Source organism: Gordionus sp. m RMFG-2023, chromosome 4 (assembly GCF_954871325.1).
Source record: "Gordionus sp. m RMFG-2023 chromosome 4, tfGorSpeb1-WG-v2, whole genome shotgun sequence".
NCBI lineage: Eukaryota > Metazoa > Nematomorpha > Gordioida > Chordodea > Parachordodidae > Gordionus > Gordionus sp. m RMFG-2023.
Window position 1 is genome coordinate 6,636,963 of NC_088778.1, and position 13,061 is coordinate 6,650,023.

The window sequence follows — 13,061 nt, forward strand, 5'->3', positions numbered from 1 at the left end:
TAGTCTTGTTTTGGGATAAAATGCGTATGATATTTTTATCATGAACATATTTATATATACTTGAAAGCAAAGAGGACAGTCGAGGGATAAAAATAAAACAAATTATGAATATGTGATGCAGTTGGGTGTCAGTAGTTTCATGCCATTCTTAAGCCACTCGCATGCGGTTACTAAGAATTTTAGTAAACAAAAAAATACTTTAGCATATATGGGAGAAAAGGCAAAATGTTTTGTTTTTGAAAATAGAGAAGAGTGTGGTGTAAAAAAAACTTTGAGCCCGCCCGAAAAAGCGTGGTAATAACAAGAGACGTATGTCATAATGGCTTTGTCATCCGGCTTTGGCATATTTATGATATCTATATGTCATGGTGATAAAGGAATGAGTTTGTGTGTGACATGTTGACACGAAATAATAAATATAGGTAAAGTAAGAAATATTTTGGTTAAATTATTATTTTTTGCTTATAATTTCTCTCTTATTTTAATTAAGGTAATTTTTTTCCAAACTACATTCCATTCACTTTTATTTTTCTTTCTACGATAATTTCTATAACCAGCCCTGCATTGACTGATCCAAGTCGGTCGGATTTCAAAATTAATTTTTAGCAAATCCAGGTCATGATTAAAATTAAATTATTTTGTTTTCATGTCTGATTTTTATTTTTTTAAGCACAGTTTTGAAATGCTCTCTTCAAATAATAATTTTCCAAAGATTTTGAATAAGGATTTTTTTTTGGAATACTCGAACATGCTTCTTGCAAATTTTACTTAAAATATCAATTTTTTTTGCGTGAGACATCATTTAATAGATAAAAAAATCAAAAATAACACAAAGGCTTCATTTATAGTAAACGCGATATGTTCAAGCGTTGCGTTATTTATAAAATCAAGCCAATAAAAATGTATAATTATTAATATGCAGCGGTATGATGATAACGCTATGATAAAATTTGAATAACGTATGTTGCAACATATATTTCAGAAATTATTGACGATAAGAATCAGCTGTGATTTCGATGTTAAATAACGCGTTTACTATAAATGAGGCCTAGCTTTAATTTATAATCCTTCCACCACTCATATATTTTTTTTTTAGCTTTTGTGGCAATATGGTCTGAGACCTACATGGGTACCATTTGCACGGCCTGAGTTTTATATCTTCAGGCCCGACACGGATTACCTAAGCTTAGGATTGAACCTGCAGGTCTCTGAATATGGTACCTTTCCAACAGTCTAATAAAAACAATTGAATTTATTAAAAAAATAGTCGGCTTAATAGCCGGTCAATTTTTTTCTCGGATCTGAATAAACCGGAGAAAATAAGTTCGATGCAGGGCTTCAAATATTCCTTTCAAAAAATCGATCAAATTTATATTTTTTAAAAAAAAACCTTCGGGGTCAAGCATTTTAGGGATATCCAGATGCTTTTCCGCCACATCGAAAGCGGTATTTAAATTGGTCCAAGGATCTTCCTAAAGTTTAAAAATATTATAAATATTTTTGTATAAAATTTTCACGCGGGTAGAATTTTTCTCTATAAACAAAAACAAATTTCGTACACAATTAATATTTACTTTACTACTCTGTAATTCGATTGATGCAAAGTAGTAAATTATTCAATTCAATTTTAAAGAAATCGAATATGAATAATTCATTAATCGATTCGTTTTCGAATAAGCCCATATTCCAGCAACATTTTATTGTAAGTTAAAAGAAAATAATCGAAACTTTTTTGGTCCAGAGTTATGTTGTCAAACGGCTAATCCAATATTTTAGCCAAAAACTATCACACAAGCCTTTAGATTTTGCATATAGAGGGTGGAAAGATTTGGACATATATTAAAGAAATCTTGATGATTTCCTAATATATTTTGGCTAAAATATGTCTTAGCCGTTAAACAACATTAGTCCAGAGGAAAAAAAACAATAACATTTAACACTAGCTAGGGGGTGTTGTAGTTTTGTATTTTTGTTATATATTTATATATATATAATGTTATATATGAAATTTCAATCAAAAGTGATCTTTTGAAAGTTATTTTTTTAGTGGATTTATTTTATTATTATTTTTATTGGTACAAAGGATAACGTTTTTTTAGGAAGCTTTGTCTTCCAGCTTATGATATGTCAATTTTTTTTAATTATGATTATTTGATGTGTTATTTTAAGAATGTATTCCTGATTGGATATATATTGATGATAATAAACTGATGTTCATGATATATGATGGTTCAATTGTTTTTAGGGGGCAAGTAAGAATCATAAAAATATTCATAAATTGTTAAATATTTTATAATTTTTTCTTAGATTATTTTTAAAAATATTTAATTAAATATGGAAAATAATTTTAAAAAATTAATTAAAATTTTTTTTACTAAAAATTTGATAAGAAAATGACATTTTTTGTTTTGATATTGGTGGTCTTCCTATTTTTGTTTTGACTGTTTTTTTAAAGGCCCACATTTGTATTTCTTTTTAACATTTGATTAATTTTTGGTTAAATATTGTTTTCCCACCCTTATAACATTTACAAACTTAGAATGATGATTCATTCATTCAATGAAAGACATTAAAAAGTGCAAATAAGTCCGCTAATAAAAGGTATTTAGACATATTTTTAATGGCGATCATTCAGCCAATGATATTGACTACAGCTGATTCAATGTATGCGCAGTTTTAAATTAATGTCATCGGAAAAAACATTATCCAATAAATTTACGTTACATAACTGAAAAATAAAAAAAAAATATTTTTTTTATACTTTGGACAATTTTCCGTAATCGATGAGTTCGGGTCTGTGCCTATGAATTAAGGCACAAAAAGCTAAACCGTCTTTGAAACTAATTTTATGGATTATTTTTATTAAATTAAAATTAAATAAAGATTCTATCTACAGACATTTATATTTAGAAATTTTAAAAAAGGGAAAAATGACCTCATATGGAAATTTTGAACGTTGACGTTTTTGTAGGGGGCAGTTTTACGCTGACACCATAGCAATAGACCGTCTTTGGCAGTCATTTCTAAATTAGGTATATTTTAAAAAAAATGCATCAGGTAAAACAATTTAACAAATCAGACCTAAAAAATGAGATTCTTAGGGTTATTGCATTATTTATATCCTTTTTCTCACATATTTGATAAAATATATTTGCTTGTTCAAATTCATAGTAAGAACAAAATTATCTAAAAATATTTTAAAATCCTTTTTTTGATTTTTATATAATTATCCATTATTTTCTCTTTCATTTTAAATTTTAAAAATAAATTTAAGTTCTAGCAATAAAAAATTCCAAACCACAACCTAAAAAAAAATATACAAAAGTTCGTTCTCAAATTATTAGGATTTCAGAGTGAGAATATTTTTTTGCCCCAGGGAGCCTGACCCTAAGGTAACACAAATTGTCCAACTTACCCCAATTTCTAAATTTATTTAAGCCAGGCCGTGCAGATCTTTACCTGATAAAATAATTTTATTTGGCCTAGAAATTTTATTTTTTTACTAAATAAAATACTATATATTTTAAAAAAGGGATCACACGAATGGTGATTTCTCACTAATCATGCGTGGTAGTTTATATTGATTTGATGGTATATATCCAATATGTCATATTAATATGGTGCCGCTAAATAGCTCGATTTGGCCAAAGTAATATTATATAAGTCTCGAGATTTCGTTACTAGATGCCCAAACCATTCAACCATCTATGAGAAAAATCTCCAGGCTCGCGTTAATATTCCTTTTGGCCAAAAATATTGAATTAGCCGTTTAACAACGATTTTTTAAAGTTTAATTTAATTTTATAAGCGCATATTTATTAAGGACTCGATTTTGACGGAATCCAAAATTCGTATAAAACACAATGTTTTTAAAAATAAAAGTGCGCATTAAACTTTAAAGATTCTAACATGTTCCTGAATTTCAGCATACCAAAACTGTCGTATTTTTACGTTATATGAAAATTTATCTAATATCAAATGAAAATCAAATAATGCATAAATGTTCCAGGATTAAGAAATTATGCCAATCATTTTATATTATTATGATTGGCATATGCGTGAAGACGAAGATGAAAAATGGAGATTTTGTCTCAATATAATAAAAAGCAAAGATATACAAATGGAATGTATAAACCACAAATTATTAGCGAAGGAATGGTAAGACGTGATAGGATATTAAACAATCAAATTTTTTCTTAAAAAATAATTATTAATACGGGGGAAAATATGTCATAATAATAGGTAAAAGAATAAAAATATACATATCAATTAAAAAAAAAATAAAGATTAAATTATATATTATGGAATATATTGAACGGTGACATTTTCGATTTATTTTTTACTATTTTCCTAAAGGCTTTACGTGCGTTGAAAGTTGTTTTTTTTTCATAAAAAAAATAGCTTAAGCTCATTAATTCGGAAAAATCGTAATTAATTATACAAATTTAAATTATTTTACAAAAATATTATTACTTCCTTTTTTATAAAAAAAAGATATATTTCTATTCTCATTTCATGTAAACCTTCTATAGTGATATCTTGAATAGCGAAACGCAAGATGATAGTCCAAATCATTCCTAGAGTCATTTTGAGGTTGCCGTCAACGATTTCTTGAGCAAATATGAGTATTAAAAAAAGATTTTTTACTAGAAAAATAGTAAAATTACACGATTTAACTATATTTTACTTAATTTCTAGTTTTTATTCAGTCATTTTCCTTTTCACTCACTTTTTGGGGAAGACAGGAAAGAAAATAATTAATGTTTTAAAACCTTCGGCCCCGATGGAGACCAATTTGACACCTTTAAGCTCGATAAATTTGAGGGCCTTGTTAACGTTGGCGATTTTGTGGAACCTCATCTTGCCCCGGTCAGGTTTGGGTAGCTGTTCACCCGATATCACTTCCAGCAATAGCATTAGCCTGAGACCGTTCCTGAAGTCTTCTTCTATGCTCTCTATCTGCGTTCCCGCTTTTCGCAGGTGGGAATTACACCAAGCAGTGAATGTCTTGTAAGATTAAAATTATAGTTTAGTGCTAAATTTCGGGAAATTTCTAATCCAAAAATATTGGGCAAAAATAATCGAATCAGAATTTAGGAATGGTATTTATTCATTATATCGCCATAGCAAAATTAGCTGAAGGAGGTCATATTTAAGAAACAAAATCTGGGTCCGAAAAAAAATTGCCTGCAAAATCGGTGCATTTCGCAATGGTGATCGAGTTAAAAAAAACAAGTGAAATTTAATTCAACCTTTTTATAAGAATGGGCGATAAATAAATTAGGTTCTCATTTTGAGAAACTAAATATTCTATCTACAAAATATCTAGTAGCATATAAAAGTTTTTCTTCAAATAATAACCGCTCTCAATTAGGGAAGACATTTACAATCACAATGTTTTAAAATATGTTATACTATTTATTGATCGGTTGTAAATATATATTTTTTTAAATTTTATAATAAATAGATAGTATTATAATAGGTTTATTAAAATATAATTATTAAGATTTCAAAAATAAATATTAAAAAAAGTTTTTTTTTCGATCAGACTATTTAGCGGAAATCATAACAATCGAGTTTGGTTCATAGCTATGGCGGGTCCTGTCCGGGGCAATCTGGCCCGAAATATGAGAAGCTTTCGAATTATTTATTACTATATTTCCCTTTTTTAAAAAATATCCCAAAAATTTATTTACCCTTTCTTTTTCCAAATAATAAATAATAATAATAATAATGTTTTTTTATAAAATTCCTTTGATCAAAAATGGCAAAAAGTATTAATAGTTCGTGAATCAGTTGGGGGTTTTAGAAGATAAAAATAAAACCATTTGCTCGATTATATTAATTTTATTCAAAAGGAATAAAAAATAAATATGCATTTGAGAAAAGAGAGAAAAAAAGAGATAATTAGAAAAGATAATAATAGAAGAAAAAAATGGTTAAAGGAATGGGGGGGGGGTGGTGGTATTTTTATTTAAATGGAACTTAGGCATTCCCTGTTTAGAAAAATGTATTATTCCTTCAACGAGATTTAATATTTACTCGGAAAACAAAAATGAATTATTAAATAATACACGAGCAAGACCTTATGGTTTAATTACAAATGATTATAATATAGATAGATAAGGTTTATTTATTATTTTTAAATAAAATAAAATGAAGGTTAAAATTGAATGAAGATGAAAATTAAAATACACGATCAACAAATCTCGAATAAAAATTATCACTGTCGTAATGGAACGAGAGAACCTCGTGACACGTAGATCTTTTTTAAAAAAAAGGGTTAAATCGGTTCGTTATAACAAAAATAAATAAGCAAGGCTATGAGCCTATTCACTAGAGCCTTTCTAGCCTTAGAGAAATCTGGGTGTCATTATAATAAAATAAATGCAAACTATAAATATATATTATATTAACCCTTTCTATGTCAAAATATGGAAACTACTCGGAATTTAATTGATATATAGGTAAGCAGACGATAAAGTTTTTAATGTGCAAAAGGCTCGAAATATCCAAATTTTTGGAAACGCTATTTTGCAAAACTCCATTTTTTAAGGTAATTAATCTTAACCAGGGTTTGCAGGTCCCCCCCCCCCCATAACGGTGCTCCCATAATTTATTCTTCAACATGCAGAGACCTCCTTCCCACAAAACTTTCGCAATTTTAACGTTTTTAATTGATAAATAATATTTTTTAGAAACAGTATATGTTTAATGAATATTATATTTTTTGATGTTGAAATAATTGTTAATGAATTTATTTCATTTATTAAACGAGTGATTGAATTAAGAGTTATTAGACATAGAATTTATTTATCATCCAAAAATAAAATGGTGGAGGCATATCTAGACATGGCTTCACATGTAGGGAGTACAGTACATTCTGTCAATATGCAGTTGCAATTCTAAGATTCGTTCTTAATAAAGAGCGACAAAATAATGGTACAACTCTATTAAAATTGACTAATTTTATCGCTATATTGCTAAAAACGCGATTTCAAATAGTGCTACAGATAATTTTTTACCACAATTTGACAATTTTGACCAGAAAACCCTGATCCTAACGTTAAGTTGAGAAATAATTTTGAAAGCGATTATGGGAAGGGTTGTGAACCCAAATTAGGGATTAGAATTGTTTAGTTGGATATTCTGAGACCACAGACCAAACCGAAACCAATTTATGGGTAACCCATCTAACCCAGAGTACTATGGACCCGGCGCGGGTTCGGACCTCTTTAAGAAAATTAGTTAGTTCTTACAATCAAAAATTTCCGCTAAATAAAGTTTTAAATTCCTGAACCGGGTTCACAACCCTGATTATATAGAATTAAATAAAATCTTCGCATTAACCAATGTAATTCGTCCTATTATTAAATTTTTTTAAAAAAATAAATAATATAATTGTTTTGTTAATTATACATATTAAAATTTTTCAAAATTATTACGAGGAAGACATGCTATACGATATATAATAATTTGCTAAGAACTATTAAAAATGAATGAATAAAAAAAAGGAGGAATAGATAGGAATAGGATGAACAAGGAAAGGGGAAGTGGGGTTGGAATGAAGTACGAGAGAGAAGGTATTTATATATATTTTTATCGGAAAAAATTATAAATTTCAAAAAAATCAAATTAGATGACTTTTAATTTAATTTTTTTATAAATATAAATATACTATGGATGGATATGAAATAATAATTATATCATTTATAGGAAATTTTATAATATAACTAATTTGATAGATATAAAAAAAATGTTTTTTATAATAATTACGTGAGCATGGTGAAAAATAATTTAATTCTATAAATGTCGTCAATGAATGAGGGATTTCAAAAATCCGGAAGTAAACCTAATAAGTGTTAAAATTAAATGGTGGCAATTTTTAATTTTATAATATAAAAAAACTATTATCTCTAAAAGGTTCAAATTTTCTAAAAAAATAAAGGTGTTATTTTTTTTCTCGTTTAATACATATTTGATATAAAATAATTCGTTAATACGTCAAATCAATAAATAATGGCCCGGGTAGGGTCTATTTTTTAAAAATAATCTCGGGTTCGGGCTGAGTCGGGCTTAATATTTTATAAAAAATTTCGGGCCGGGTGGGGCCAATGCCCGCTAATAATGCCTAGACTGAAGATGCATTCATAATGCATGCATTTGAAAGCGTCGTTGAATGCAAATCAGCTGGAACTGCCATTTTGGTAATCCATATAATAATTATTCTCGTGTTAAAAGCTACTATTAAATTGATAACTTGCTCCCTTATTATTTCGATGATCAGGCAATTCTTTGATAAAGTATGCGTAAGACATAGGAATAAATTGGGCTCTCGTTTAAAATTTTTAGTAATGATATGGGTAACCAAAATAGCGTCCCCAGCTGTTTTTCATTGATGTACACTTTTAATGAACGCATCGTCAGTCTAGGTATTATTATATGTCATTAGGTGGGGTTAAATTTTTAAATATGATATCATTACATTTTGTCTAAATTAATTCGGGCCGGGCGGGTAAATAATTTATTTTTATTTCCGGTCTAGCTTTTAACTATATTTCTCTCGTTTCTATCACTCACTTTTTTTTCCCCATTTCATTTTCCCATTCCATTCCCATTCTTGTAAAATATGATTTTAATTTCGATTATTTCAAAAATTTGACACAAGTCAGGATAATATGACCTCAAAAATTATGTATACATATTTTTTTAAAACAAATATAATTTGAGATTTAAAATCAATTATAAAAAAAAAATAATATAATGGGAAAGGAAAACAATGTTGCGAATTGTGAAAAGATTTTTCACGCGAAATTAAAAAAAAAAGATTAAAGAAAAGCATGGAATGGGAAGAGAATACGAGAGGGTGGAAATCGATACTTTCTTAAAATCCATTAAAAATTAAAATCGATGGGGGGGGGGAGATATTTATAAAATAATAAAATTGTTATCATATGTTTTTTTTGTTTAAAAGCTTTGCAAAATATAACGGTTAGATTTCGCTCAAAGTCTGGCGGTAAAATTTTTTTTAGACCTAAGCCCGGCCCGTGTCCCAACTTTTTAGAAGTGGGAAATATTATATCAAACTCAAAATATTTATTTTATTTCCCTATTTTAAAGTCAAGAAAAATAACGGTTCAAGGTTCTGATTTGTATAAAAAATAATAATATCGGATCGGTTTTAACCATTTCGCAGATAAATTTATTAGAATCTTGTAGAAATAATCTTTCAAAATTCTCTTCCGTCAAATTATATCTATAAGGAGAGAAAGAATAAATTGTATTGTTGAGTGGGTAGCTTGGCAAACAGTATTTAAAAAAAATTAGTTATTAATAATCAAAAGATTCAAACCGGTTGACTGTTATATATAGAGGTTAATATCCGGCTCGGTTTAAATTTTGTAATTAAAGACTCGGTTTTCCGAGAGACTCGATCAACCCATCTCCATCAATAAAAATCAAAATTTTCGAAAAATCTGGTCCAATTACATCAAAATTTACTCAGATATCAAAATTTTAAAGTTCATTTTGGCCACACATTAGTCGTTACTCTATAACACTCATGGTCATGGTCATTACTGGGTTTGGGCCGACCTTAAAGAAAATAGCTTCTCTCCGCTCTTTCAAACTTTGTCGTTTCACCGAGATTATAACTCGATGACAATGGGCTTTAGCGTGAATAATTAACAAGAGTCTAACGGTTAATTAATAAATATACAGTAAAACCTGTCTAATTTTGGTACCGTTTGGCCAAGATTTTTTGCCCAACTTAGACAGTTAGTTGCCCAATATATCAAGACTTTTTTTTAAAAAAAAATTCTAACATCAGTTAATAGGAATTTGATTGAGGCTCAAAATTTTGGTAAAATCAGGGAGTTGCCCGAATTACCAAGAGCCCAAAATTAGAAAATGTTTTGATTCACACCCTATTGCAAGAACCGAACCGGATTAAAGTGCAATTATTTTTAAAAAAAAAATTGGTAAAGGACTTTTGACCTTTATTGTAAAAATATGCGAATAAATTAAATTTTCTAGAAAAAAACAGCCGTGACCATTAACATTTAAAATAAACATCGAATTTTCGAAAAAATAAAATACCATTCATAAAAATAATATTTCCATTCCATATTTTATATATTTTTTTTAGCAAGAATGTGCTATTTATTGAAAATTTTTAAAATATGAATATGAATTTAAATAATAATAAAAAGACAACCAGCCAAATAAAATCATTAATAATCTAACACTTTTACTTCTCCTTTCTATCTGTCTAAATGGAAATGAAAGATTTATTTTTTGACAAATACTGCAGATTGAAACCCTGCAGTATCCCTGTTTCCCAAGCTCATAGGATTTTCCACCCAAAGTTTATCATTCTTTTCGCTAAGTGAGATCTAATATCATCGATTTGTACGAAACCACTTGAAACGCATTGTTCCCGTTTTGCATAACGAAACGCAAACGCTCAATTAGATAGCCTCTATCTTTAACTCCATTTAACATAATTAAAACCAGAGTTTGAATCGGCTTTTATTAAGCCCAAATCTTTAATAGAAGGATTTTAATCTTTCTAAAGTATTGTTAAATTCTCTATTTTAAAATGTTTTTTTTAACGACATTGATCTAAGGAAGAGGATGGTAAATAAAAAATAATCGAAATATCTAATCGGTTATCGGACCGATTTTTGTGTGAATACCGAATTGGGATGGATGAAGAATTAGCGATTCTCGGCGCCATACTAAATAGAAATACTGTAAAACTTGCCCAATTTGGGCTTTTGATAAATTCTTCCCCTTAATTTGACCCAAAATTTTGGGTCACAATCGAATTCCTTCGATAAATCGTACTGTTTAAGTTGGGTAAAAATCTTGGACGGTGCCCAAATTAAATAGGTTTTACCATGATTTGTGAGGAAAAAATATTTTAGATGAAATATGATTCGAATTTAGTTTCAAATTAAAAAAAAAATATGACGTAATAAGCACTAATTAAAGTTAGGTTCAAAAGAAAAATGGAATATAATTTACAAGGATGGGTCAAGTGATATGTGAAATAAATTGGGAGGGGAGGGAGGAGAGTGTTCTTAAGAAAAGGGTGTATATGCTAATTTAATAATTGGTTTATAAAACTTTCATTTCATTCACATTACGATTTATTTCGAACAATTAATTTCAATTTCATTTGAGATACAAAACGTTTGCGGATAAAACAGTAGATAAGTCAATCCTGTAAGTATTAATTAAAATCCCTTAATAAACTTGACAAAACTAGGCTAACAATTTTATATTATCTTTAATTTATTCAACATATCTAAATAAGTAGAGTCGTTAAAGTATCGTCTTACTGTATCCAAAATATTTTATGTATCGGAATCAAATACGTCTTGATCCTAAATGATAGTCAATTCTCTATTTTTTAGGCTGTGTCTAAAACCCCAATTTTTTTTAAAAAAAATATGAAAAGTTTCAAAATATTCGCAAATTTTAAAGAAATCGAAAAAACTTTATTGATTTTATTAATGTTTCGAAAGTTTGTGAATTTAATTTTTTTTTGATATTTTAAACAGTCTCAATAAAAAAGAAATAAAAAAAAAAGTTTAATTTTCACATAAAAATTTTTTTTCAAAAATGGAAATATTTTAAAATTAATTAAATCAATTTGAAATTATTTAACATTTCATACCTATTTTTAAATTATAGTTTATTCTCTATTGTTTCAATACAAAAAAAATAGTCAATTTCTCACATAAATTATTACCTACAAATAGTGTTTTTAAACGGCTAAACTGAATAATTTATCCAGGTATTAGGCAAGATTTTGTTTGTAGAAGGAACAAAGGTTTGGACATCTATTAGCGAAATCCCGAGGCTTAGGCTATATTTTTCTGGCTAAAATATTGAGTTAGCCGTTTTTAAAAATCGGCTCAAAACGAGCCGTTTAACAACACTACCTACAAATTTAAAAAATAAAAAAAAAGATATCTAAATTGTTTATTATTTGATTAAAATAATTAATCCAAATTATATCTTAAATAGAAAAAAAAATTGATTTAAATCTTTTTGTTTAGTGATTGACGTTTTATAATATTATGTAGAAGTGAAGTCACTGTCAGAGCGATTTAAAAAAATTTTAAAACCAGATTTCTCTTGAATTCACAGGTAACGCGAATTCGCTGCATAAATGAGGGGTTACTATTCCAGCATGTGTATATCATCAACCCTATGAATTTCAGATAATTTTTTAATATTTGTGTAATTATTTTTAAAAAATATATAAGAAAAATTCACATGAAAATCACTAAAAATTAAAGAGTAGTTTATTAAAGTTCCAAGCTAAATTGATTGAAATTCACAGTTTGGGAACAATATACATATCGAAATATATCTCCGGTCAAATCAAATTTTTAAAATCGCTTTTCAGTGAATGATTAAAAATCTAAGAATTGCGAATTCCATATCCAAATAGGATATATTATATTTATTTTATACATAATTTCCTAATAACAAAAAAAATGAATCAAAATTTAATTAATTGTATGTAAATAATGTTTACAAAAAAAATACAAGTAAGAGATATTTATTTATGTTTTTTTTCTACATGAAAAGGAATTAACAATAAGCCATTAAAGTTGCTCATATTTTAAATGAGCTGCCATAATTTGAAATTTTCGGTTAATTTCGATAAAGATTTGTGGCCTGTCATATATATTCTAAGCAATTTTTTTTTACACTTTTGCATTGTCAAATAATGATTTATTAATTAAAAACCAAATCAATGATCAATAATTAAAGTTAAAATATTTTTTGTTATATATATATATATATGTTAATTTTATGTGAAGTTGAGCAAAATTTCAAAACGACTAGGAACTCTGAACTATTTTTTTTTGGGGGGGGGGGGAATATAAAATAAAATACAAGTAAACATTCGTGATAATGCAATAAATATCACCTTGGCCACGAGAAATAAAAAATTTAAAGGGGCTTATTGATTTGTTCATAGGTTTATAATTAGTTCTTCCTTTTAGTTATTGTTTTTTGCATATAGACATGAATATCAA

At 27.7% G+C, this 13,061-nt stretch overlaps 1 protein-coding gene across 1 annotated transcript in view; it reads right to left on the reverse strand.

Moving 5' to 3' along the window:
• LOC135928435 (alpha-actinin-like) overlaps window positions 1–13,061 on the reverse strand; it is a 32,138-nt gene that overhangs the window by 16,504 nt on the left and 2,573 nt on the right. The window contains exons 3-7 of the mRNA XM_065464896.1: window positions 4,773–5,007; window positions 4,524–4,610; window positions 2,936–3,023; window positions 2,762–2,840; window positions 1,391–1,472 (exon numbers count right to left, since the gene is read on the reverse strand). Of these exons, the coding sequence (XP_065320968.1) occupies window positions 1,391–1,472; window positions 2,762–2,840; window positions 2,936–3,023; window positions 4,524–4,610; window positions 4,773–5,007 (571 nt within the window). The remainder of the gene's footprint in view (window positions 1–1,390; window positions 1,473–2,761; window positions 2,841–2,935; window positions 3,024–4,523; window positions 4,611–4,772; window positions 5,008–13,061) is intronic.